The following is a 27423-nucleotide window of genomic DNA, read 5'->3' on the forward strand; positions in this document are numbered from 1 at the left end:
AAGTGATCAGCCCAGGATGGGGAGAATTTAACCCCTTCCACCCCGAGGGAGGTGGGGGGGGGGTACGACACAGAGAAACCCGGGTTATAATGGGCACTTGTGATTAAGGGGGAGAGGGTGCAGAGAGGGAGGTTAGGAGACTCGGAGGGGGAGTCAGGTGTGTTGAGGGCCAGTAGGGCCAGCCTGGAAGGGGACACGAGGGAAGGGCCCTCCGGGAGCTGGGAGTGAGGTGGGGGACGATGCCCCGGCTCCCTCCTTTCTGAGGACAGAGGAAGGCATCCGCGCGTTTTCACCTGTTTCCCGAAGCAGGAGCAGCAGCAGCGGCAACAACGGCAGCGTCGGTGACAATCTGGACGGCGGGAGGACTGCGGCCCGGGCCATGGGGGGCCCGGGGAAGGACAGGGCCCGGGCAGAGGGTGCCTAGGGACCACTCTTCGTGCACGGATCGGCTGGGAGGGCAGTCTGCGACCTGAAGTGTCCGGCTCCAGGCCGGCTTCGGCCGCACGCGGCTCTCGGGATCAGTTCTTTTGGCCCAGCTTTGCCCGCCTGGCTCTCAGGATCCGCGCCCCCCGGCCCCTTGCTTAGCTCCAGCGGGCCGGACTCATGACGTCACAGCCCCGCCCCTCTTCGCCAAGCTGATCCTGGGGCTCAGGCCCCGCCCCCTCCGGGAGCTATGACCCCGCCCCCTCCAGGGTTCAACACCTGTCCGGCTCCACCCTCTCCTAGAATTAAGCACCGCCCCTTCAGCGAATTGGCCACGCCCACCAGACACTGAGCCACGCCCACACACCTCCCGGGAAGGCCCACTGCGCCCCCTACTGGTCATTCTACTGAGGTGCGGTCACACCCCCTTCTAAACTTCCGGTCGGCTCCCATCAGCAGAAGCCCAGCCTCCTCGCCCAGACCACGCCCCACTGCCCTCTGGTTAGCCTGAGGATGTGGGCTCTCATAGGGTCTCCCTTCCTGAGGCACCGCCTCTTTGGCGAGCCTACACCCTCTTCCCCCCCCAGTCCTGCTGCTGTGGCGGGTCGGGGGTCACTCCTCAGTGGACCTCGTTTCTTTTTGATCTCGGCCTTGGGTTCTTGTGCCGCCCCATCCGTTTCTTCCCAGATTTCTCCTCTCTGTCTGTCTCACCATCTTTGAGTCTCCCTCTGCGTCCCTAATGTTTCTCTGTGTCGCTCCGCTCCTGGTGTTTTCTTTGTCCATGTGCCTGTGTCGCTTGGAACCCCAGTGTCTCGTCGCATTCCTTTGACCGTGTGTGCATCTCTCCCTGCGTCCCTGTCACACTCTGTTTCCTGCCTCGCATCTTTCTCAGTGTCACACTTGATGTTTCTATCCCTGCATCTTGGCCTCTGTGTCCCTCCCACCCAGTATCCTTTTTTTTGTATACCGCAGCCTTCCGCTAGGGGGCAGCACAGACCAACCCGGCAAGCCGAGGGCCCCCCAACCCCAACCCCACCCCCGCAGGGTGGGGCTGGACCCGTCAGTGGGGCCCTCAGGCCCCATCAGTCCCTCCCGCGAGGTGCTTGTCCCACTTTCTCTAACTCGCCGGCCTCCTCTGGTTTTGTGTCTGGTTTTGACTTGGCCCTTTTGTCTCTTCCTAAAAGCTCCACTCCTCCGACTCCCCGCCCCCCACCTGCCTTTTCACATTCCCAGGGCCTCTGAGGGGAGCTAATGAGAAGGTCCACTTGACTGGGGGGGAGGCTGGAAGGGGGAGAGCGGGTGGGGTGGGGGGAGAAGGGAGAGAATTTGCCTGAGGGCCAAATTCTCCTACTTCATTTCCACTCTTGTTAATGATACTACTTGTTTGCTTGCTTATTATTTTGCACGCGTGCAGGCCATGCCTGCTTCTGAAGGTCAGAAGGCAACTTGGCTTGAGTCGGTTCTCCATCAGCTGGGTCCCGGAGCCCCAGTTCAGATGGTTGCCGCTTGGTGGCTAAGTGCAAAGCCATTTCACCCACCTTGGTTGTGTTTTATGAGACAGAGTCCCATGTGGTCCTGGCTGGTTATGTAGCTGAGGATTAGGACGCTGGGATTAGGTTATGTGGAGTGCCCAGGCTTGAGTTTAGCTAGCACACTCTCTGCTAGGGAATGCTGCCATATCCTTTTAACAATAAGATGGCTCAGAGGTTAAGAGCACTGACTGCTCTTCCAAAGGAACCGGGTTCAATTCCCAGCACCTACATGGCAGCTCACAACTGTCTATAACTCCAAGATCTGACACCCTCACACAGACAGACATGCAGGCAAAACATCAATGCACATAAAATGAAATAAATTAATTTAAAAAGCAATACTATTAATAAAGGGTTTCAGCCTTTATTATCTACCAGGCACTCATGTAAGCCTGCTGTAAATAATGCTCCCATCAGACCTTGGGGGAGGTAGGGAAACAGAGTCATTGGGAGGGGAAAATGACTTGGTTTCAAAGTCAGAATAAAAAAAAAAAAAATGGGGGGATGGGCAGGTCCAGAATTAACACTATTTAAAATTCCCTTGTTGGGGCTGGAGAGGTGGCTCAGAGGTTAAGAGCACTGACTGCTCTTCCAGAGGTCCTGAGTTCAATTCCCAGCACCCACATGGTGGCTCACAGCCTTCTTCTGCATGGAGGCATACTTGCAGGCAGAGCACTGTATACATATAATAAATAAATAAAATAAAATTCCCCTGTCTTTGTTCATTGCTCACAAAAAATCTCAGGAAGGGTCGGGGTCGGGTTGGTGTCACACACCTTTTATCCCAGCACTCAGGAGGCAGAGGCAAGAGGATCTCTTGGAGTTCCAAGCATGGTCTACAGAGCCAGCTCTAATCAGCCAGGGCTGCACAGAGACACTCTGTCTCAAAACACCCAAACAAGGGGGACTGGAGAGATGGCTCAGTGGTTAAGAGCACTGGCTGTTCTTCCAAAGGACCGGGGTTCAAATCCTAGCACTCACATGGCAGTTCACGGCTGTCTGAAATTCCAGTTACAGGGGATCTGACACCCTCCCACATCTATACATGGTGGCAGAACACTAATATAAATAAAAATAAATTAAAAAAAAAAACACCCAAACAAGAATCCCAATAAGGGGACACTACAATGATGCCCATGTGTGAAAGGTAAACTGAGGCACGGCCCCTTTCCAAACCACCACCAGAGACATAGCCAGATGAGGTTTGAACCTGGACTGTTGTTGTCTTTAGTCGCTGAGCAACATGACCTCCAGATACGATCTCTGGCTTGGAACAAAGGTGATGTGAGGCCAGCTGTGTGGATAACTGGGCACAGAAGGAATGCTCTCCAGGTCGCAACAATCCCTGCCCCTCACCCCAAAGGCTAGTTGCCTTAGCTAGGGTTTCTATTGCTGCAATGAGATACCATGCCAAAAAAAAAAAAAAAAAGCAGCTTGGTGAGGAAAGGGTTTATTATTTGGCTTATTACATGGCTGTTTCTCAGGGCAGGAACTCAAGCAGGGCAGGACGCTGGAGGCAGGAGCTGATGCAGATGCCGTGGAGGGGTGCTGCTTACAGGCTTGCTCAGCCCCCTTCCTTATAGAGCCCAGGACCACCAGCCCCGGGGATGGCACCACTCATAGTGGGCTGGGCCTCCCCCAGTGGTCACTAATTGAGAAAAGACCTTATAGCTGGATCTTTTTTGTTTGGTTGGTTTTGTTTTTTGTTTTTTGAGACAGGGTTTCTCTGTGTAACCCTGGCTGTCCTGGACTTGATTTCCAGACCAGGCTGGCCTCGAACTCACAAAGATATGCCTGCCTCTGCCTCCCCGAGTGCTGGGATGACAGGTGCACCCAGCTACAGCGGGGAGCTTGTGGAGGCATTTTTTTTTTCCCAACTGAGGCTCCTTCCTCTCTGATGTCTCTTGCCTGTGTCAAGTTGACACAAAAGCAGCCAGTACACAGGGTCTCACTACGTAGCCTTGGCTGTCCTGGAACTCCCTATGTAGACCAGGCTGGCCTTAAACTCACAGAGATCTCCCTGTCTCTGCCTGTCTGATGCTGGGATTAAAGGGGTGTGGCACCACACCCAGAGCCTCGATGACTTTCTCCTGAGTTTGAGATCGACTTAGTTTTCCGTATATGCGGTGTCACTCTCTCTCCTTGCTGCCTGCAGATCGGGATGTAGCGCTCGGAGCTACCTCGCCAGCACCATTTCTGCCTGCCTGCCTGTCTGCCTGCCACCATGCTACCTGCCACAATAATGGGACAAACCACTAAGCGCTTGAACTTTCTTGCTGTGCTGTGAATGGCTAGGGCCTGTCGACAGTGCTTTACAGACGATGCAGCTATAGAAGACCCGGTGGATGCGCAAGCTACCAACTTCACTTTGGAACCCTGTTGGATGCTCTGACCCACCCCCACCCCCCACCCCCCCGCAAGACCATGCCACCTTTCTGCAGCTAGTCTGAGCAGGCTGTCCAACTTGGGTTTTTTGTTTTGTTTGTTTTGTGTTGTGTTTGAGTGAGACTCCATATGTCTAAGCCCAGCTGTAGATTTTCTTGCTGAGGATAAAGCTGAGCGTTTTAAATTTCTCTTTTCCTGGACGTGAGCGGTCTGCCTGCGTGTATCTTCCTGGTGCCTGTGATGGCCAAAAGAGGGTGTCAGATGTTCTGGAACCGCAGTTAGGGATAGTTGTGAACTGCCCTATGGGTGCTGGGAAATAGGCCTAGGTTCTCTACAAGAAAGAACAACTAGCCCGAGGGTGGGGTGGGGAGGTGGCGCACGCCTGTAATCCTAGCACTCGGGAGGCAGAGGCAGGTGGATCGCTGTGAGTTCGTGGCCAACTTGGTCTACAAAGGGAGTCCAGGACAGCCAAGGCTACACAGAGAAACCCTGTCTCAAAAAACAAAACAAGAAAGAATGAGTAATGCTCATGAGCCCTGGGTCATCCATCCATCCATCCATCCATCCATCATCCATCCATGCATCCATCTTTTTGTTTTTGTTTTTAGAGACAGGGTTTCTCTATGTAGCCTTGGCTGTCCTGGACTTGCGATCCACCTGCCTCTGCCTCCCAAGTGCTGGGATTAAAGGCGTGCGCCACCACACCCGGCCCATCCATCCATCTATTCATCCATCCTTCTATCTATTTATCCATCTATATGTATGTATGTATGTATGTACTTCAAATTTTTCATTTGTGTTTGGGAGGGGCCTATGTGGACAAGTTGCTGGAATCGGTTCTCTTCCTCCACTGTTGTGGGTCCCCAGGGATTGAACTCAGGGGTCAGGCTCGGCAGCAAGTACCATTTTATAGGCTCTGGATCATAATCCCTGCCTTCTTCCTCCTTTTCCTCCTCCTCCTCCTCCTCTTTTTCTTCTCCTGGGGGAGGGGGCTTGCATGGAGGTCAGAGGACAGATTTAGGGAACCTGACCCTCTCCTTCTATCATGGTTCCAGAAAGCAAACCAAGATGGTCAGACTGACACAGTTTTTGCCCAAAAGCCACCTTGCCGACCCATCACTGACTCTCCGAAGCCCTTTTATCTTGACCCAACTAAAGATGGTGGAGGTCTGGGGTGTTTGCCTCAGCCTCTTTATTGACTTTGCAAAGTCCTCCCTCCTGCCTCACCCCACCCCCCTCCTGTGACTGGTAAGAGTCAGCCTGTGAGGCGGTCTCTCTCCCCTTTGCACCTGCTCCTCTGGACGGTCATCAAACCGGCTCTTTCCTGGCTGGTCTTTGTGGGTAGGGCAGGCTCAGGAAGGAAGGCAGAGGAGTGCGGGCTGGAGTGTGGAGATCCCAGATTCCATGCCTCTGAGGCACGCCTCAGCCCGGGCGGGCGATCCGCCTGGTTTGTTGACAAAGGACTGGGTGGGTCTCATACTTGTGAAGTCAACTTCCAGGGTCAAGGAGTCCCAGAGGTAGCAGTTAGCTCAGGAGCGGGAGCCTGCTAGGAACAGAGCCAAAGGCTTCCTGGAGCAAGTCGTATTTACCTGCGCAGCAACCCTGCTCTGGCGGGCAGAGGAAGCTGGAGGCACTTACCTTTGGCCAATCACAGCGTTTGAGCCCGCCCTCTCCCAATCAGCGCTATCGGCTCAGAGATGGAAGTAGATTTGAGCTCCTGAATCCAACTGTTCCTGAAGTAGTTTGTCTTTGAACTTCCCAGTTATACAGTTAGCTTTTAATTTTTATTTATTTATTTATTTATTTTTGTTTTTTGTTTTGTTTTTCGAGACAAGGTTTCTCTGTGTAGCCTTGGCTGTCCTGGACTCTCTTTGTAGACCAGGCTGGCCTCGAACTCACAGCGATCAGCCTGCCTCTGCCTCTGGAGTGCTGGGATTAAAGGCGTGCGCCACCACGTCCGGCTTTAAATTTTATTTAGTGGTGGGGGTGATACTTTTTTTTTTCCTCCCCGAGACAGGGTTTCTCTGTGTAGTCCTCCTGGTTGTCCTGGAAATTCGTTTTGTAGGCCAGGCTGATTTCAAACTCAGAGATCCGCTTGCCTCTGCTTCCTAAGTGCTGGGAGGGGGTTTACTTTTTAAGATGGGGTCTCAATTACCTGGCCTGGGTCTCCAGCTCACCTCAAATATACAGTAAACCCCCTGCTTCTGCCTCTTTTTTTTTTTTTTTTTTTTTTTTTGAATTTTCGAGACAGGGTTTCTCTGTGTAGCCTTGGCTATCCTGGACTCACTCTGTAGACCAGGCTGACCTCGAACTCACAGCGATCCGCCTGCCTCTGCCTCCCGAGTGCTGGGATTAAAGGCGTGCGCCACCACGCCCGGCTCTGCCTCTTAAATGTGTGGGTTCCCAGCATGTACCACTGTACTTGGTTTTTGTTTGTTTTTCTGCGGGTCTCATTACATCCTTGGCTGGTTCTGCTGGGCGGTGGTGGCTCACACCTGTAATCCCAGCGCTCAGGAGGCAGAGGCAGGCAGATCTCTGTGAGTTCAAGGCCAGCCTGGTTGGTCTACAAAGCAAGTCCAGGAGAGTCAAAGCTACACAGGGAAAACCAAAACCAAACAAAAACAAAAACAAACAAACCACCCTTGGCTGGTCTTAATCTTGCAGCAATCCTCCACTGAGAATACAGGTGTAAACCATCCTGCCTCGACGGACTTAAATCAAAGTTTCATTCCCACCCCCATTTGTTTATTGTTTACTTAGCATTGTGTGTGTGCCCCTGGGCGTTGGTACTCATATACAAGACAGTCTGTGTGGGGTGGTTCTCCTTCCATTGTGTGGGATTTGGGGACCAAACTCAGGTCACCTGACTTGGGGACAAGCACGCTGGCCTCTGGAGCCACCTCACCAGTCTCCCTTTGTTTGTTTGCCCCAGCGGTCTAGAGTGGGAGGCAGGAGGATGGAGAATTTGAGGCCGGCTTGGGCTACTGGAAACCCGGTCAGAAACAAACAAGCCAGCAAAAACACACAATTGCTGTCTTCAACTTTGCCAGTCAGAGGATGAGAAACCGCTACCTGTGGGGACAGAGAGACGGGAGGAACGGGGAGAAGGCGTGGGATCTGGGGACTGGAAGTAGCCCCCCCCATCCAATTTACTTCCCATGGTTTCAGTTGCACCACAGTCAGCCTCAGTTCAAAAATGTCCAACGGAACATTCCAGATATAAATAATTCATGAGTCTAAAATAACTTTTGTTTTAAGCAACAAATTTTTAACAACGGCATATTTTGTGTCCTTGTGATTATTCTGTGCAATTTGTGTAGCTGTGCGTGTGTGTGCGATTGTGCACATGGTATACACGTGGAGGTGAGGTGTGTAGCTGTGCATGTGTGCGATTGTGTACATGGTATACACGTGGAGGCCAGAGGACAATCTCAGGTGTCCCTTAACCACTAGCTGTAGTGGATGAAAATGTTTTTGCTTTGATCCCAAGTGTGGGATGTGAAACAGGCTTGTGTGAGGGTGTGTGGTGTTTGTCTGCTGGAAACAGACTTGTGAGAGAACAGGTGATGTTTATCCACTAGAAGACGACATGGTCTTCGCCAACAGATAAACATCCTAGCATGGATTCTGAGAGGCTTTTTTGGTCTTAGCATCATTTCCTATTGTTTGGCGGTTCATCGCTCCCCTCCAAGAAGCTCCTAGAGAGAACCACTCCAATGAATGCTTCGAGGTTCTGGCTGCTGCTCTGGGGCCCGGCGGCTGCGGTTGCAGTCACCTTTGCTGAATTGCTGGTTCGCTGTTTAACGGGTCTGCTGAAATCCTGACCAGGAAGAAGAGTGGAATCGCTCCAAGGAACTAAGTCTAAAAAGGTCTACCTCCGTTCCCATTAACCTCTTTTCTCTCCCATCTAGGGTAGGTGGGTTGGAAGGGAGGTATAAGCATTAAGGAACCCAAAATAAAGTAGCTTTGAAAAAGTTCAAAGCCTACCACTATCAACTTAAAAAATTATCTTACTTTTAATTATGTGTATGTGTCTTGCGTATGGGTATTTGCACATGAGTGCAGGTGACGGCAGAGGCCACAAGAGGGTGCCAGGGCCCATGGAGCTGGTTACAGGTTCTTCTGAGCTGCCTGACATGGGTGCTGGGAATAGAACTCCAGACCTCTGCAAGAGCAGTTAGCACACTTAACCACTGGGCCAACTCTCCAGCCCCATTTTGAAACATTTGGTCTGGAAACTTGCCAAACAGGCTGGACTAATTGGCTAGCAAGCCCCAGGGACCTGCCTGCTCTGCTTCCCATGCACTGGGATTGTGTCCATCTTTCTATGTGGGGAATCTAGGGATTGAATTCACAGTCTCATTCTGGCAAATTTCTTTCGAGACAGGGTCTCTCTGTGTAGCCCTGGCTGTCCTGGCCTCACTTTGTAGACCAGGCTGGCCTCGAACTTACAGCGATCTGTCTGCCTCTGCCTCCCGAGTGCTGGGATTAAAGGTGCATGCTACCACACCCGGCTTTGGGTTTTTTGTTTTTGTTTTTGTTTTCCACATTTGGGCAAAATGAACACTTTATTGACTAAGCCTTCTCTTCAACCCTCTGTTTTACTAATGACTGCTCACTTTCTTTCTATTCTTTTTTTTTTTTTTTTTCCTTACTTCACTTATTGAGACAGACTCTCACACTGTGGTTCAGGCTGGGCTTGAACTCATGGCAATCCTCTTGCCTCAGCTTCCCGAGGGCTGGGATGATATGTGAGCTGCCACACCTTGCTTTATTAGCAGCTACTAATTTCCTACTGATCTTAGTTTGTAGCATGGGATTTATCCTAAGTGCTTGAGTATAAGGGAAAAACAGTGTATATAAGGCTTGGCAGTTTCTATGTTTCTGGAATCCACTGGGACATTGGGAGAAACCCCTTGTCTCAAGGGGGAAGATGTCTATTAAAAATGTGAAGTGGAAACCATCTATGGTGGCATACCCCTGGCGATCCCAGGACTTGGGAAGCAGAGGCAGAGGATCTAGATTTTAGTACCATCTTCAGCCACACAGTGTGAGTTCAAATCCAGCCTGGGCTATATGATCCAATTCAAGCTGCCAGGCTTGGTAGCAAGCACCCTGACTCACTAAGCCTTCTTTTTCTTTTAATTTATTTATTTATCATATATACACAGTGTTTTGCCTGTATGTACACCAGAAGAGGGCACCAGATCTCATTACAGATGGTTGTGAGCCACTATGTGGTTGCTGGGAATTGAACTCAGGACCTTTGGAAGAGCAGGCAGCACTCTTAACCTCTGAGCCAGCTCTCCAGCCCCTCACTAAGCCTTCTTACCAGCCCCTGTTACTTTGTTATTTGCTTTGCAGTCTGGCCCATCTGGAACTCACTACGTAGTCCAGGCTGGCCTTGAACTCACTATCCAATTCCCTCAAATCCCAACTGCTCAGGCGACAGGGGCGTGTCACCATGCCAGGCCTCCATCCTTCTCCCCAACCCGTGTTTGGACCTCAGAAAGTCTGTCAGTGTCTCCATTCTGCCCCAGGTTGCTTTTGCATTGCTCTTGTCACCCCTTGCTTCCCCAGGGAGTCCCCAGCAGCTCCAGGAAGGGAAGAGGCCCCCCCCCCCCCGCCCCGTCTTAGCTTCAGCTCCCTAGGGACTCTGGGAATTTTTCCTTAAGAGGACAGGACCTTATCCCTAAGCAAACACCGGGCACTGGTTCACAGTGTCCATCCAGGCTGATGCTGGGACCCCTGGCGTCTCTCTTCCAGCATCAGCCAGCTGAGTCTTGTTCCATGTTAGCTGTCTCTCGCCCTCGCCAGCTTATCTCCTGTTCTTGACATCAGACCTTTCCTGAGGGCCTGTGAGGAGGCAGCCAGCCAGCGGTGGTAGAGTATAAGGGAAAAAATGGGCTGTACCTTCCCTTCCCTTCCTTCCCTCATCCCCCTCCCATTCCCTAAAAAAGGACCAGGCCACAGAGAAGTACCCTTGTGATATAGGCAGCATTTATTTCAGAATCCAGTGTTCACGGATGATGGGCTGGGGACAAAGTTAGGGATGAGGTGGGATGGGGACTCCAGTGTCAGACTACACAGCAGGGTATCAGGTGTGGGGGGGTTGTGCCCAGCAAGGGAGACAGGAGGTAAAAATAGCCCCAGCCTGCCGACCCTCTGTGCTGTGTCCCAGGCCGGGCCCTGGGCTTGGGTCCAGGAGCTATTCTGGGGCCTGGGAGAGTTACATTCCCTGGAGGAAGGTCCCCCTCCCAGCCCCTTTTCCCCCACCTTCACCCCCCCCCCTTTCCCTCCCTGAGGCTGCTGGCTACTGTGGGTCCCTGCCCAGCAGGCAGAGGAAGGAAGGGGAGGGCCTAAGGCTGAAGGAGGAAGGAGGGCGGGGGCGTGCGCAGAGCCGAGCCGATCCTCCGATGATTGCCCAAAGTTCCAGATCCAGAGACTGCCTCTGGGATGTTCTCAGCCTCAGCACTGGGGACAGAACAAGCAACTGAGCCTGAGCCCGTTGGAAGCTGGCCCTGCACTTAGCTGGCTCCCCATTGGACACCCAGACCACCACTCACCTCATCTCCAAAGCCCCCACTGCCACCTCTGCCTCCTCCTCCGGAGGGCCCGCCTCTGAGAAGGCCTGTGTGCTCTGGTCGTTCTGAGCTAGAGTGGCTCAGATCTGGTTCCCTTGCTGGCCTGTGGGGGGAGGGGTGGTGGGGGGAAGAAGGACAGTGGCATGGTGAAGTGATCACTGCTACATGAGGTCGTGGGAGTGGGTAGGGGTGGCAGTGGCATTGGGTTTGGCGGTAGGAGGTGAGGAGCTGGTAGCTGAGGCGGGAGATGGGTTTGAAGCAAGGCCATAGCTTCTGAGAGTCGGGAAGGATTATGGTCATAAGATGAGGCTGGGGGTGAGATGTGGATAGATTTGGTTGGTTACAGGTGAGGGTTGTAGAGAGACTGGGTACAGGGGATGGGGTTTGGGGCTAGCCACAGACTTGGGGTTGTTGGAATGGGGCTACGATGACGGCTCCTGGAGGTGTGGGGCTTTAAAGAGCAGGTAAGGGTGTGGCTAAGATTGGGGTGGAATCAGTCCCCTGTGAGAGACTTCAGATAAGACAAAATGGAGATAAAGCTGGGCCTCATGGAGCAGGGTTCTAATCCCAACACTTGAAAGGGTAAAGCAAGAGGACTGAACGTTCAAGGTCAACCTGGATAACTCAGTGAGACAAGTCTCAAAATACTCAACAAGGGGCTGGTGAATACATGTAAAGTACCTGCCTAAAATCCCCCAGTGAGGGGCTGGGGGCATGGCTCAGTGGTAGAGCCCCTGCCTAGAATCCCCCAGTGAGGGGCTGTGGGTGTGGCTCAGTGGTAGAGCCCCTGCCTAGAATCCCCCAGTGAGGGGCTGCGGGTGTGGCTCAGTGGTAGAGCCCCTGCCTAGAATCCCCCAGTGAGGGGCTGGGGGCGTGGCTCAGTGGTAGAGCCCCTGCCTAGAATCCCCCAGTGAGGGGCTGGGGGCGTGGCTCAGTGGTAGAGTCCCTGCCTAGAATCCCCCAGTGAGGGGCTGCGGGTGTGGCTCAGTGGTAGAGCCCCTGCCTAGAATCCCCCAGTGAGGGGCTGGGGGCGTGGCTCAGTGGTAGAGCCCCTGCCTAGAATCCCCCAGTGAGGGGCTGGGGGCGTGACTCAGTGGTAGAGTCCCTGCCTAGAATCCCCCAGTAATTTTACATCAACTTAACATAGGCTAGAGTCATTTGAGAAGAGGGATCCACAACTGAAAAGATGCCTCCATAAGATCAGGCCTGTAGGGCTTTTTTTTTTTTTTTCCTTTTTCCTTCTTCTTTCCTTTTTTCTTTTTTTGTTTTGTTTTTTGTTTTTTTGTTTTGTTTTTTTTTTTTTTTGAGACAGAGTTTCTCCGTGTAGCCCTGGCTACCTTGGAACTCAGTAGATCAGGCTGGCCTCGAACTCAGAGATGCTCCTGCCTCTGCCTCCTGAGTGCTGGGATTTAAAGGCGGGCGCCACCACTGTCCTGTAGGTGTGTGGCTGCTTGAGACAAAAAAAAAAAACCCTAGAGCTATAGCCAGATAAAGACTTGTAACAGCGGATGACAGGATGGAGATGGAGTTGGGTCTGGCTGGATGAGATCTAAGGTGGCTTTGGTAGAAATCTGGGTTAGTTAGGCAAGGCCGTCATCCTGGGTCTGGAGACGAGTGAAGACAGATGGGAAAGGCCAGGTACCCGATTGCTTTGGCATTCCCTTAGCAACAGAGCTGGGAGCGTTTGGCTGAGGGCAAGACACGGCTGAGACTGCAAAAGGACTTGAAGCTTGCAGGCACTTACGGGGCCCCCTTCTCCGCCTGCCGGCAGCAGCCAGGGCGCCCCTTGCGTCTCATGCAGTAGAAAGCGGCGACCACCAGTAACAGGAGACCCACGCTGACGGCCACGGCCATGACGGCCACGCCTGCCTGGGAAGTCTGAGGAGCCACTGTGTGGAGAAGACAGAACCATGAGGCGCTCAGCTCGATGGATCAGGACTGCCTGTGTGCCCGCCCAGCTGCTCCCCTTTTGGTTTACGCACCGGAGCCAAAGTGGAAGACGTGGCCTATCTTGCCATGGATGTTTGCCGCCTCGCAGGACACGCCCTCTCTGCTCAGGGCGCTGGTCACTTTCACCATCAGCGAGCTGCTGGTCCAACCTCTGCCCTCAAAGGGCGTCTCTCCTGGCTGTGGAGGCTGGGATCAGGCCTAGCCCCTTGGGATCAAGGGCTGGGCGGGGGTGAAGGCTGAGGTGGAGTGTAGGGGATACGAAGCTTGGATCGATGGGGGTCAGGGTCTCCTGTGGAAGTTGGGGGTAGGCTCAGGGTGGCAAGGAAAGTCCCTTACAGTATCGCCTCGCTGACTCCAGGTGAGTTTGGGCTCTGGGAAGCCTCGGGCCGAGCAGGTCAGCATGACTTCATCGCCTTCTGTCCAGCCGTTCCCCGATTTGGATTTTATCTCATTTGGTTTTAATTCCGGTGGGCCTGCGGGTGGTGAGGACCGTAGCAGAGTGAGGGGGAAAGGAGAGTACACCGAGGAGCCAAGACGAGAAAACAGAGACGAGGGGCTGGAGGCGCGGCTGAGTAGATAAAGGGCTTGCCGTGCAAGCGCGAGGGCCAGAGTTCAGATCCCCAGCGTACCACATAAAAGATGGGTGTGGCGGGTTGGAGAGATGGCTCAGCGGTTGAGAGCACTGACTGCTCTTCCAAAGGACCCAGGGTTCAATTCCCAGCACCCATATAGCAGCTCACAACTGTCTGTAATTCCAAGATCTGATACCCTCACACTGACATACACATGCAGGCAAAACACCAATGCATATAAAGTAAATATAAATAAATTATTAAAAAAAAAAGATGGGTGTGCCAGTTGGCATCTGCAACCCCAGTGCTGGTGTGGGGGAAGTGGAGAGACAGGAAAGTTCTTGGAGTTCTCTGAGATCCAGATCTCAAAGTAGGTAGACGGGGTGGGTGTGGGGGGTGGGGGATGGGGATGAGGGGGTAGGGGGGGGTGCAGGGATAGGGGGTTGGGAGGGTGGGGGCTGGGGGGCTGGGGGGTGACGGGGTTGGGGCGGTTGGGAGGGGGGATTGGTGGGGGGGATGGGGATGGTGGGGGGCAGGGGGTGGGGTATGTGTGTGGAGATGGGGGTGTGGGTGTGGGTGGGGGGCTGGCAAGATGGCTCAGCTGGTGAAAGCACCATGCATCCAATCCTGACAACCCGAGTTCTGTCCTTGGAACCGAGGTGGGGGAAGGAGAAAACTGACTCCCCCAGGTTGCTCTCTGACCATCACAAACTTGTTCCCCGCAAAATAAATAAACATTAAAAACAAAACAAAACAAAACAAAAAAAAAAAACAGTGGTGGCGCACGCCTTTAATCCCAGAACCCAGGAGGCAGAGGCAGGTGGATTGCTGTGAGTTCGAGGCCAGCCTGGTCTAGAAAGCAAGTCCAAGGACAGTCAAGGCTACACAGAGAAACCCTGTTTCAAAAACCAAACAGACAAATAAATAAAAGAAAGAAAGAAACAAAACAAAACAGTTGTGCACACCATGAACCTCAGCACTCGGGAGGCAGAGGCAGGTGGATCTCTGTGAGTTCTAGACCAGCCCGCACTACATAGTGAGTTCCAAGACAGCCATGGCTACAGAGTGAGATTCGTGTCTCACAACAAACACCCCCATTCCCAGCAAAAAATGAAGAGGCACAGAAGAAGACACCCAGGGTTAACTTCCGATCTCAGGCGCGCACGCGCGCACACACACACACACACACACACACACGTGAATACCTCCATAGACCACACATGCACACACACACCAAAAAGAAAGAAAAATAAAGACAGACACTGTCCCCACACAAACCGCCCAATAATCCAAACCTTGGACCATCAGCTGGAAACTCTGTGTGCGGCTCAGCAGGGGGACTATGGGTGTGGAGGCCTCACACATGTAGGTGCCAGCCGAGTCAAAGGTAACCGAGTCAAGAGAGAGCATGGGGCCATCTGCAATTGTCACAGAATCCTGGGGAAGGGACAGGAAGGAAGCCGGCAGGGCAGGGCGATGAGGATGAGAGGCATAGGCGGAGACAGTCCTCCCCTTCCCTGGGGGCCCACAGCTCCTTCTTCCCTTCCTCACCTTGGTCCAGCGCACAGTAGGGGAAGGCAGGCCTCCAGACAAGCAGTTCACCACTGTGCCACTGCTGTTCAGAAATACAGAGAGCTCCTCAGGCACACTCAGCTCCAATGGATCCAGGTCTGCAGCCGAGAAAATATGGTCACATTCCCCAGCCCTGTGCCCACTCAGTCAGGGTCTCTAGTTGGCTTTCAGGGGTAGATGACGCCATGTTGTTCTTTCTAATTCTCCCCAATACGATGACATCCTTACTTTCCATTCAGGCCCTTCAGACAACACCTGTAAAAGCAGTCTTAAACAATGGGCTATCTAACCTGCTATGTGAGGCTTTACAGGACTAAGGATTGGACCCAGGACCTCCCACATGCCAAGCAAGTAAGTGTTATACCACTGAGCCATGCCCCCCCCAGGCCCTCACTGGGGGATTCTAGGCAGGGGCTCTACCACTGAGCCACGGCCCCCAGGCCCTCACTGGGGGATTCTAGGCAGGGGCTCTACACTGAGCCACGCCCCCCAGGCCCTCACTGGGGGATTCTAGGCAGGGGCTCTACCACTGAGCCACGCCCCCAGCCCCTCACTGGGGGATTCTAGGCAGGGGCTCTACCACTGAGCCACGCCCCCCAGGCCCTCACTGGGGGATTCTAGGCAGGGGCTCTACCACTGAGCCACGCCCCTCAGCCCCTCACTGGGGGATTCTAGGCAGGGGCTCTACCACTGAGCCACGCCCCCAGCCTCTCACTGGGGGATTCTAGGCAGGGGCTCTACTTCAGTGCTATGCCTCCAGCTCTCTGCCCCAAGTTTTCCTTAAGCTCAAATTTTTGCTCTCTCCTCTGCATCACTCCCAACCCATCTCCATAGAAACGTGATAGGCTTGGACCAGCAAGATGGCTCAATGAGTAGACACTTATCTCTAAGCCAGACAACCTGTCTTTTCTCCTCTAGATCCATAGACGACAGACTCCTGCAAGTGGTCCTCTGATGAACCCACGCGTGCGCACGCGCGCACACACACACACACACACACACACACACACACACACACACACACACACACACATAAAATGTAAGAATAATTTAAGGTTACCAGACAATTGGATGGGACCATAGCTGGCTATAAATACTGGTGGTAGAGACTTTGTCCAGCATAGATAAGACCTTGGGTTCATTTGCTAGCATCTCAAAAGGCAGAAAAAAAAAAAAAAAATTCCGGCTCATGCGTGTAATCCTAGCAGTTGGGAAGCTGAGGCCCCCCCCCCCCCAAAAAAAAATCTGAGTTTCTGACCAGCATAGGTTATATAGCAAGGCACTGCTGGCAGAAAAAAGATTTTAAATCTGTTCTCCAGAAAGCACCCCTACTTCCCTTCATGAGATTCTTCCCCCACAACACCCCTAACTTTCTTTTTAATATTTTATTTAGTTTTAATCTATGTGCCTTGGTGTGAAAGTGTCAGATCTTGGAGTTACAGACAATTGTGAGCTGCTATGTGGGTGCTGGGAATTGAACTTGGATCCTTTGGAAGAGCAGGCAGTGCTCTTAACCACCAAGCCATCTCTCCAGCCCCAACCCTAGCTTCTTTACATTAGTTTATCCCTCAGCTTTTTGTTTGGCTGGAGACAGGGTTTCTCTGTGTAGCCTTTGCTGTCCTGGAACTCACTCTGAAGACCAGGCTGGCCTCGAACTCACAGAGATCCACCTGCCTCTGCCTCCCGAGTGCTGGGATTAAAGGCGTGTGCCACCACCGCCCAGCTGGAGACCTGTTTGTAGGTTTAGCTTTCTCAAGGACATCAAGTGCATCGCTAGGGCCTTTGCACTAGTTCTCTCCACCTGCAGCAGAAACTTCCAGCTCCCTGGGTTCCCTGGATCATCACTCAGTTTCTTACCCACGTGTCGCCTTCCCTCAGAGGCCCTCACTGCCCTGGCTACTGGAGACACCCGGATCTCTCTCTCCCAACCCTGACAACTGATTCCCCCAGCTGCCGCGAGGGCTGGCAGCTGCCAACCTTCAGCTGTCAACCCTCTGTGGGAATGCCCTCAACTACAAGGAGTCCCTTCACCCAAGGTCGTGCCCCTTTTCCTGCACAGGCTCAGCTCCTTCATCCTAACTGGGGACAACTGTGGGACCTCCCCTCCCCTCCCCCCATGCCTTTCGTAAACCTCAGTCAAACTTCTGTTCCTGCCTGATTCTTGCCGCTTCAGAATACATAGAGACTTTGCATGAACACTCTACCTGTCAAGCCGGTGGAGGAGAACGGTTCCAGGGAACTCAGACTGTGACAATCCTATGTAACCTATTACCTCTGTCTTATCAAAGCTCCTGCGCTAAGACATGCTAATGTCACTAAAAAGTGCTCAGACTAGCACTTTTCTGTGGCCTCTGCTTCCATAGTGGCGCTGGCTACATAGTGAGTTCAAGGTCAGCCTAGCTTCATGAAACTGTCTCAATGAAAACAAAACAGCCAAACAATGGTTGTGGAGACAGCTCCGTGGATCCAGTGCTTGTTATGCAAGTATAAGGGCCAGAGTCCTAGAACTCCTGCCTAGAATCCCCCAGTGAGGGGCTGGGGGGCGTGGCTCAGTGGTAGAGCCCCTGCCTCGAATCGCTCAGTGAGGGGCTGGAGGCGTGGCTCAGTGGTAGAGCCCCTGCCTAGAATCCCCCAGTGAGGGGCTGGAGGCGTGGCTCAGTGGTAGAGCCCCTGCCTAGAATCGCTCAGTGAGGGGTTGGGGTGTGGCTTAGTAGTAGGGAACCTGCCTAGAAGCCCCATATTCCACACACATACAAAAAGGCTAGGCATAGTTGTACATGCTTATAATCTTAGCACTAAGGAGGCAGAGGCAGAGGCAGAGGCAGAGGCAGAGGCAGAGGCAGAGGCAGAGGCAGAGGCAGAAAGATCTCTGGGGTATACTGGCTGACCAGCCAGACTAGCTTAATCAACTCCAGGCCGATGAAGAGATCCTTTACAAAAAAACTAAAGCAAGGCTGGGCGTGGTGGCGCACGCCTTTAATCCCAGCACTCGGGAGGCAGAGGCAGGCGGATCGCTGTGAGTTCAAAGCCAGCCTGGTCTACAAAGTGAGTCCAGGATGGCCAAGGTTACACAGAGAAACCCTGTCTCGAAAAACCAAAAAAAAAAAAAAAAAAAAAAAAAAAAAAAAAAAAAAAAAAAAAAAAACTAAAGCAATCAGTTTGGAATACAACAGCTAAGGTTGACTCCACCCTCAACACACATATGCATAGGGGTGGATGTGCACAGGCACACACACACATACTAAAGAACAGAGCTTTCTTCCTGGTGAAGTGAACTGAAAAAGCTGTTTCGAAACCCAGGATTGCCGGGCTTGGTGGCACACCCCTTTAATCCCAGCACTCTGGGAGGCAGAGGCAGGTGGATTGCTGTGAGTTTGAGGCCAGCCTGGTCTACAAAAAGAATCCAGGACAGCCAGTGATACATAGAGAACCCTGTCTTGGATTGTTTTGTTTTGTTGTGTTTTTTGAGACAGGGTCTCTCTGTGTAGTCTTGGCTGTCCTGGACTCACTTTGTAGACCAGGCTGGCCTCAAACTCACAGCGATCCGCCTGCCTCTGCTTCCCGAGTGCTGGGATTAAAGGTGTGCGCCACCACCTACCTGGCTTGTAACCCTGTCTTGGAAAGGAAAAAAAAAAAGATTGAGAAGTTAAAGGAAAGAGAGGAACTTTCAGTGTGCTGGAGCTGCAGCCTCGATGGGGGTGGGGGTGGACATGGGGGTGGGGGTGGGCATGGGTGTGGGGGTGAGGGTGGGGGTGGGTGTGGGGGTGGACATGTGTGTGGGGGTGGGGGTAGGGGTGAGGGTGGACATGGGTGTGGGTGTAGGGGTGGGCATGGGGTGGGGGTAGGGGTGAGGGTGGGGGTGGACATGGGTGTCGGGGTGGGGGTAGGGGTGAGGGTGGGGGGGGGGGGGGGTGGGTGGTGGGGGTGGGTGGGGGTGGGGGTAGGGGTGAGGGTAGGGTGGGTGGACATGGGGTGGGTGGGGTGGGGGTGGGGTGAGGGTGGGGGTGGACATGGTGGGTGTGGGTGTGGTGGGGGTGAGGTGTGGGGGGAGGGGTGGGGGTGGGGTGTGGGTGGGGTGGGTGGGGGTGAGGGTGGGGGGGGGGGTGGGGGAGGGGGGGGGGGGGGGGTAGGGTGAGGGTGGGGGTGGGCATGGGGGTGGGGGGGGTGGGTGGGGGTGGGCATGGGGGTGGGGGTGAGGGTGGGGGTAGGGGTGGGCATGGGGGTGGGGGTGGAGAGTCAATTGACGGTGAAGCTGCTCCAGTGAACATAGCTGGTTAAAAGGGACCTGATCTTTTCTTTATAAAACACCAAGGACCCACAGCAGGTTCTAAGCAGGGGGGAAAGTCCAGTGTGTGTGTGCTCTGGAAATGGCACTCTGGAGAGTCTAAGAGGCAGTTGTGGGGGGAGCCAGGGTGGGGGACCCAGAGGAAGGGGGCGCTGATGAAGCCTGGGCCTCCTTCCCCTATCCTCCCTCCCTCCCCACCCCGCCCCCTCCTCCCCATCCCTCCCCCACCCCTCCCCCAATGTCCTCACAGGCCACATGGAGCTCTAGCTTCTTGACAAGCTGCACAGCTTCGTCTGCATCGTAGTCCTCCACTCTGCAGCCATAGGTTCCGCTCTGGCCCCGACGCACCCGCTCGAGGGTCAGGTTCCCCTTGAGGTTGACGTTCAGTTGTTCTTCCTGGGTACCCTGAGTAAGGGACACCAGCTTTAAGCTGTTTTGTGGGGGGGGGAATTGGGAGTGGGGCCAAGGGTCCACCAAGCTGGTGCCATACTTGGTTAGAGCCTGTTCAAGCAGAGGGTCGGAGGGGGCGGGGGTCACACAAGTTGGGTGTATCCTCCAAACTGTCTCAAGTCAGGGTTAGAGGTCTTTCAGATCAAGGTTCCTTGCCAAGACAAACACCCCTGGGTCAAAATTAGCAGTTGGGGCTGGGGGTGTGGCTCAGTGGTAGAGTCCCTTCCCAGAGTCCCCCATTGAGGGGCTATAGGCGTGGCTCAGTGGTAGAGCCCCTGCCTAGATCCCCCAGTGAGGGGCTGGGGGCGTGGCTCAGTGGTAGAGCCCCTGCCTAGATCCCCCAGTGAGGGGCTGGGGGTGTGGCTCAGTGGTAGAGCTCCTGCCTAGAATCCCCCAGTGAGGGACTGAGGGTGTGGCTCAGTGGGGGAGCCTTTGCGTAGCTTGTGACAGGCCCCGGGTAGCTTGTGACAGGCCCCGGGTTCTATCTCCCTCACCACTAAATATAAACAAGAGGTTGATGGGGTTAATATGACACAGGATCCGTTGGGGTCCAAAGGGAACCACAGAGGGAGTTACCTGCTCACGGAAAAATGAATACTCTGGACTGGGGCTGCCATCACCCTGGCAGAGCAGTTGGACAGTGTCACCCTCACGTACCCAGCCCTCAGTGGTGGATGGGCTGCCCACCCAGAATTCCACATGCTCCGTGGGATCTGTGGGAGAATAGGAAGTAAGGTTGGTGTTGGTGTGTGTGTGTGTGCGTGTGTGTTTGATTTTGAGATCACTCCAAATGTTTCTGTCACTCAGCCTGGTTTTGAACTCTCCTTTTTCCTGTCTCAGCCTACTCAGTACTGAGATGACAGGCACATGACACCTCACTAATAGGTTCACACTGACTCTCAGAGGTCGAGGTAAGTTGACAGGATGGCTCAAAGGTCAGAGGTCTAGGTACAATTTGAGGTTTAAGACCAGACAACAGGTGGGGACCCAGTTCAGTGAGAGAAGGTGGAGCATCCCACGGGGTGCAGGGCCCTATGCTGAAGTCAGTGTCAGTATGTTTATTTGGGGGGGGGTTACTGTTTGAAGTCAGAGGTCAAAGGTTAACAGCCCACCCCAGGGTCATTTCAGCAGGGGTAAGGAGGTAGGGTAAGGACACAGATTGTTTTTTTGTTTGTTTTGTTTTGTTTTTCGAGACAGGGTTTCTCTGTGTAGCCTTGACTGTCCTAAACTCACTTTGTAGACCAGGCTGGCCTCGAACTCACAGCGATCCTCCTGCCTGTGCCTCCCAATTGCTAGGATTAAAGGCGTGTGCCACCACTGCCGGGCAAGGACACAGATTACAATTAGGGCCTGGGAATTGGGGCCTTGATGGGATGGGATCTTAGGTTAGGGGCTGGGGGGTGGGGTCACGGGGACTCACAGTGTAGGGTGAGGTGGAAAGTATGGCTGTCCAGGCGGCCATGTTGGCCTGAGGGCAAGTTGTAGTGAGCTGCACAGTGGAAGTTGGAATCCCGATAATCCTTGTGGAGTCTCAGGTAGAGGGTGCTGGTCAGGGAATACAGGCCCGAGGCCTCCCGGACGGTGCGGCTGGTCATGTAGCCCTCTGTGAGATAGGGGCAGGATGACATGGGTTGGCAGCCTCCATCTCCTTCCCCAGCCCTGACACCCACCCCCTCACGCCCCCCCCAAAAAAAAACCCCACTCCCATCCTGTCCTCGACACCATCTGTCCCCCGGGGCTCCTTGATTGCTCACTTTGGTTCACCTCCATGGGCACATCCAGACGCTGCCCATTCCGGTACCAAGTGATCCGAGGCACTGGGTTTCCGTTGCGGCTGCTGCAGGTGGCAATCTGGGAAAGACACGGGCGTGGCCTAGGCTTGGTGCCAGGACTCTGAGGTCTGGTTCTCTTTTCCCCTTTAGATGTGTCCACTGGGCTTTCTTTCTCCAGGAGAGCAAATAGAAATCCCTGACTCCCCATCCTCCCACTAAAAGGCCCAGAGTGCCCCCCCTCCCCGCCTGTGAGACTGCTGAGCTGACAAGCGTGCTTGTGGGGGAGGTGGAAGACCTGAGTTAGATCTCGAGAATCATCCCCCTGCCCCCGCTCCAACCCCTCAATAACTAATTAAAAACCCGGATCAAGTGTAGCAGCACACGAGTCTAATTCCTGCTCTCCAGAGGCTGAGCTAGAAACATCAGTTTGACACTAGCCTGGGCTCCATAGACCCTGTGTCACACAACCTCGAACCAAAGCTAGGCGTGTAATCCTAGCGCTGAACCAATCGTAGAGGCAGGAAGATCAGGAGGTCATGTTTGAGGTCATGCTGGGCTATGAGACGCTGCTACAAACCAAACCAAACCAAGAAAAAAAAAAAAAAAAAAAACCAAAACCAGCCATGCGTCAAGGCACATAAAGTCTCCCTCACCCCCCTCCAATAACAAAAATAAGACCGAAATAAGAGAAAAAAACCCTATCAATAGGGAGACTGAAGATTATAGCTTATAGTTCATTGGTAGAGTATCTGCCTGGTATCCTCGAGGCCCTGAGTTCAAACTCCAACAACACACACACACACCAAAAAGTGAGCTGGGTGTGATGGCGCACGCCTATAATCCTAGCACTTGGGAGGCAGAGGCAGGTGGACCGCTGTGAGTTCGAGGTCAGCCTGGTCTACAAAGCAAGCCCAGGACAGCTAGGCCTACACAGAGAAATCCTGTCTCAAAAAACCAAAACCCAAACCAAAACCAAAAAAAAAAAAAAAAAAAAAGGGCCAAGTTTGGACTCTTCACCTTCTATTCACAACTCCAGCCCACATTACCTCCTGAGCAAACGGGTCCATCACAGACAGGGTCCCTTTGTTGGGAGACACCTCCGTATCCTCCGGTGTTGCTGTTGGAAATACGGTCACGTCAGGAGGGCCTCCTCTGGTCCCCTGGCTCCTCGGGATGGTTTGGGAGACACTTACCGAACACACGAACGCTTGAAGTGGCTTCTGAGGTGCCTGCCGCCCCAGCCTTCACCACGCACACGTAGTCCCGTTCATCCCCCACCTGGGCATCTTCTATCATCAGGCGCCCATGGGAGTCCAGCTTGTATGGGAGTTTGCGGCCCCGAGAGTTGTGGACTGTGCCTAGGAACTCTGAGCCCTGTGGTTCCACAGAAGCCAGGTGGTGCCGGGCCCCAGAAGCATCAACCTGTGGGTACGTCCAGGCGACAGTCTTAGCTTGAACCTAAGCCTTCCTTTACTTCTTTCTCTCTCCAAGATTTTTTTTCCCTCTCTGCATCTAGGGAAGAAACATAACGGCCCCCATATGCTAAGTAATCACTCCACCACTGAGCCACGCCCCCAGCCCCTCACTGGGGGATTCTAGGCAGGGGCTCTACCACTGAGCCACACCCCCAGCCCCTCACTGGGGGATTCTAGGCAGGGGCTCTACCACTGAGCCACACCCCCAGCCCCTCACTGGGGATCCTATGCTAGTTTTCTATCAGCTACCAGTGAGTTACACCTTCATCTCTCTTATTATTATTAATTTTAATTTATTTTTTTTTTTGAGACAGGGTTTCTCTGTATATATCTGGTTGCCCTGGAACTTGCTCTGTAAACCAGGCTTGCTCTGAACTCAAGGATCTGCTTGCCTCTGCTTCCTGAGACTGGGATTAAAGGTGTGGGACACCATGCATGGTCATTCCTTCTTTAAAAAACTGATTTCCCCCTTCCCCCACCCCCCCCCCCCCGGAGACAAGGTTTCTCTGTGTAGTCCTGGCTGTCCTGAAACTGGCTCTGAAAACCAGGCTGGCTTTGAACTCACAGTCATCTTGCCGGCCTCTGCCTGCTGGGATCAAAGGCGTGTGCCACCACAGCTCAGCTTTAAATCTTTTTTATAAAACAGTATTTATTTTGGTATTTATGTGTATGTATATATGTCTCTGTGTGATGTATGTGTGCACATGAATACAGATCTCCGTGGAGGACATAGAATCCTCTGGAGCTAGGTCACAGGCCTATGAGTGTTGAGAAGTGAGCTCAGGGCTTCACCCACCTCTGCAAACCCTCAGCCTTGCCTTTTTTTTTTTTTTTTTTTTGCTTTGGTTTGGACCCCTGGCTGTCCTGGACTCACTTTGTAGACCAGGTTGGCCTCGAACTCACAGCGATCCGCCTGCCTCTGCCTCCCGAGTGCTGGGATTAAAGGTGTGCGCCACCACGCCCGGCTGTCTTTCATTTTTATGTCGCGATGGGGTCCAACTTCATAGCGTGGCTAGACCCTGAGCTTCTCACCCTCATGATCCACCGGGATTCCAGGCCTGAGCCACCTGTCACTTCTCTAGTCCCTTTGTTCCCATCCTTGTCCTCTCTCTCAAGTCCCGATGAATTCCCGAGTGTCCTCCACTGTCTGTATTTTGTCCCCACGTCTCCTCCATCTCACTGGGCTCTTGCCCTTTTTCTTTCTCTCTTTCTTTCTTTCTGAGACAGGGTTTCTCTGTGTAGCTCTGGCTGCCCTGGACTCGCTTTGTAGACCAGGCTGGCCTTGAACTCACAGCGATCCGCCTGCCTCTGCCTCCCAAGGGCTGGGATTAAAGGCGCGCGTCACCACCGCCCGGCTTGCCCTGTCTCTCCGTTCCTCTTCTTCCCTCTTGTCTGTGGTAGTCTCTGACTCTGTGTGACCCCTCTCTCCAGAGAGAGCCATGTTCCTAAGTTCCTCAAGACTGCCCTGCTCAGACACCTGGCATTTTGCAGACCACATGCCTTCCTAGGTCTCAACTTCCTCATCTGTGAGGCAGAAATAACAGCCTTAGATGGCTCCATGTAGGGTCTTCTGGCTCTGAGCAGAGGATCGGGGTAAGCAGAGCTAATGGGTACTAATGCGACCAGGCCACTGGACTCTCCCTTCCCTCCTTCCCCCCACACCCCTTCCTACGTCCCCCCTCCCCATCTCCAGCACAGAGCACTTACAAGGAACCATTCCATCACATAATGCTCAGGGTGCTCCCATGCAGTACAGTCCAGGGTGATCAGTTCTCCTCGGATCACCTCCACCAGTGGGGGTACAGACACGTGCACCTCAGCCTGGGCACCTGCAGGATGGCGCAGCATCGGATGTCTGCCCAATGCCACCGACAGGGAGAGCCCTCCGAGTCTTAGCCTCCTCCCTCAGACTGGAGAGCTGTAGCCCACAGCTCTCCTCCCTTAGACACAGAAGTCCGGACTCTCGCCTCCTCCCTCAGACAGGAGCCCAGGCTCTTCCGTCAGATGCAGCCCTCTTTTCCTTCCTTGGTTCCCTCAGAACCTGGGTCCCACCAGCATCTCTTCGGTTCTTCTTCTTGAAGATGTGGTCCTACTTGGTAGCCTTGGCTTCTTGGGCTTTGCTAGCTTTGCAACCAAGGCTGGCCTCAAACTCACAGAGATCTACAGCTGCCTCTGCCTCCTGAGCGACGGGATTAAAGTCTTGGGCCACCCGGCCTTGTAAGGCTTAAGGTAGAGTCTTCTCCAGCACTGCAGGATAAAGTCTGACTTCTTTTCACCCACTACAGCAAACGTCCCCTCAAGGAAGGGCCTGGCCTGGCTTTTCCCCTCAGCCTCCGGCACCCAGGGCAGGATCTGGCCTGGGGCTGAATAACAGGTCTTTCTCCATCTGTTTCCATGTCTCATCCTATCTTCCCTGGTAGCTCCTGGGGGCCCTCTCATGCATGGTGGGCTGGGGTGTGGGGCTGCAGCTGGGCCAGGAGCTGGATGGATGTGTGGGAGTGGCAAAGAGGAGGGGAGGGGGGGGACAGGGCTGGGCAGGTTTCAGGAATGTGGGAGGGCCAGGCTGGCTGAGACCTGCCCGGCTTGGCGCCAGAGCCCCCTACCAGCCCCTTGACAACACCTCCCCTCCACCTCTCTACAAGAGTAGATTGAAAAGGGTTGGTTAGGTGAGTCACCTGGGCAGGGGATGAGATTGGGTCCTGAGGGAGAAAAGGCTGGGAGTCCATCCCAGCCGCCTGAGGCATAGCAGGCTGAGTGTTGGAAACATGCACCCCTGGGTCCTAGGGAGCAGGGAACTTGGGTCTTGGATCCCTGTCAGAGTCTGGCAGGTAGCGTGGTTCTTGCTAGGAATCTACCCTCTGGGCTGGCATCCTGGCATCCTTCCTTCCCACCCAGCCTGGCCCAGGCCTATTCCACTCTACACCACATCTGTGCCAGGAGCCTGGCTTCCTAGGTACCCACCTCTGGCCCCAGCCTGTTCCCAGGGGAGCTGATGTGGGGCCAGGCTGGTGCCCCAGACTGGGCTGTGAGCAGCAAAGAGCCAAGGCAAAGCAGATACGTAACCTCTGTCTTCCCTGATGTCTTTACTTCTGTCCCAGTGTCGCCTCAGCCCCTCTGTTCCTCCTCGCGTCTCACCACACGCAGGTGTGTGGATTTATCAGAGGCCCCAGGAAAGGGGCCCTGTCAGTGGCAAACACTGTTCCATGTTCCCTGACAGGCTTGGTACTCCACGCCGTTTCGGAGGCGGGAGGGGGGGGGTTGTGCGCGGGGGAGGGGGATGTCCTTTAGAGACCGCCTAAGCTCTTAATTAAGGGGAAACCTCAACACTATAGAAAGTGCTGTAGCCTCAGGGTCCCCAGCTTCTCGGAGGAAACTCTGAAAGTTAATTACTTAGGGAACAGCTATGGGATGTTAATCTTCAGCGTCCTAGCAGAAGGTACTTTGACTACGGGAGAGGGCGTGGGCTGGACTCCAGTCTAAGGGACTAAGGGGGACACCGAGCCTAGATTCCAGGTACCCAAGGTTATTAGGGGTCGCAGGGCTTAGATTGCCGGGTTCCCAGAGAGCCGGAAAGGGACAGCTGTCTCAGATTGTGTTTGCTCCAGCGCTTGAGGACCTCGGGCTCTCAGATCGGGTACATCCCAAGGCCTCCCCGCCTTCCTCCCTGGTGGGGAATCCCTAGATTTTGTTCCCTGGAGAGATGAAAGCTTGCTCCTCTTGTCTTCGCGAGGATCCCAGGGGCCATTCCCCCACAACCCCGAACCCCAAGTCTCAGATCTGCCCGTAGCCCCAAGTCATACCTGAATGGCCCGCCAGCAAGAGGGCGAGCCACAGCAGCCCTGCGCGGGCGTCTGGGGGCTCCATGTTCCCTGCGGTGGCGGCGGCGACTGAGATCGGGTGAGGCTCTCGGCCGTACTGAGGCTGGCAGCGGAGGCCACGCCCCGGGCCACGCCCACCCCCCCCATCCCCAGGCTGGGCGCAGGTCCAAGACCTCCTATTGCCCTGAGAGGACCTCCCACCCTCGCGCGCGCGGGGACCCGCCAGCACCGCCTTGCTAGCCGCTCCATGCAACCCCACGCCTGCGGCTGTCCCTCGCGGCCAGGGGTCCTGACAGACCAGTCTAGCCAGTGCCCGGAGCTGAGATCTGAGGGACACCGCTTAGAGCCTGGTTCCTTTACTTCCTGGCCACCTGCGGGGCCTTGACTCTCATTCCAAAAAGTGGCCAAGGCCCCTGGCTGTGGGTGGATCTTCTTCCTAGTTTTGTTTTGTTTTGGTTTTTTTTTTTTTTTTTTTTTTTTTTTTTTTGAGCAGGTGTCACACTGTAGCTCAGGCTGGCCGGGAACTCGTGGTAATCCTGTCTCAGTTTCCCAAATACTGGGATTACAAGGTTGAGAGACATCGCCCTTGGGTTTGTGAACTGTCG

The 27423-nt window shown here is 54.0% G+C and overlaps 2 protein-coding genes across 3 annotated transcripts in view; both read right to left on the bottom strand.

The window, feature by feature from the left end:
* Nectin2 (nectin cell adhesion molecule 2) overlaps nt 1–613 on the bottom strand; it is a 40883-nt gene extending 40270 nt beyond the window's left edge. The window contains exon 1 of one of the 2 annotated variants that reach the window (XM_051162548.1): nt 294–613. In XM_051162548.1, the coding sequence (XP_051018505.1) occupies nt 294–381 (88 nt within the window). In that variant the 5' untranslated portion in view covers nt 382–613. The remainder of the gene's footprint in view (nt 1–293) is intronic. The other variant, XM_051162549.1, reaches the window with a different exon arrangement.
* A 12051-nt stretch (nt 614–12664) lies between these two features.
* Bcam (basal cell adhesion molecule (Lutheran blood group)) lies at nt 12665–26930 on the bottom strand. Its single transcript, XM_051162550.1, has 13 exons — nt 26801–26930; nt 24708–24829; nt 22719–22947; nt 22572–22642; nt 21508–21604; nt 21174–21356; nt 20330–20466; nt 19552–19708; nt 14998–15116; nt 14742–14883; nt 13211–13347; nt 12907–13051; nt 12665–12813 (listed from the first exon to the last, which is right to left on the bottom strand). The coding sequence occupies exons 1-13, from the start codon at nt 26862–26864 to the stop codon at nt 12665–12667; spliced, it is 1752 nt and encodes a 583-aa protein (XP_051018507.1). The 5' UTR covers nt 26865–26930.
* Nucleotides 26931–27423: the final 493 nt, after the last annotated feature.

The sequence above is a fragment of the Acomys russatus genome, chromosome 19 (assembly GCF_903995435.1).
Source record: "Acomys russatus chromosome 19, mAcoRus1.1, whole genome shotgun sequence".
NCBI lineage: Eukaryota > Metazoa > Chordata > Mammalia > Rodentia > Muridae > Acomys > Acomys russatus.

What these genes read in the sequence shown, in the direction of transcription:
- Bcam (XM_051162550.1), bottom strand. Translation starts at nt 26,864, where the DNA reads ATGGAGCCCCCAGACGCCCGCGCAGGGCTGCTGTGGCTCGCCCTCTTG. An exon ending in TGGACCCGTTTGCTCAGGAG is followed by an intron (nt 21,605 to 22,571) that starts GTAATGTGGGCT and finishes TGTCTTTCCCAG; the next exon opens with ATTGCCACCTGCAGCAGCCG. An exon ending in GCCCATGGAGGTGAACCAAA is followed by an intron (nt 21,357 to 21,507) that starts GTGAGCAATCAA and finishes CCTATCTCACAG; the next exon opens with AGGGCTACATGACCAGCCGC.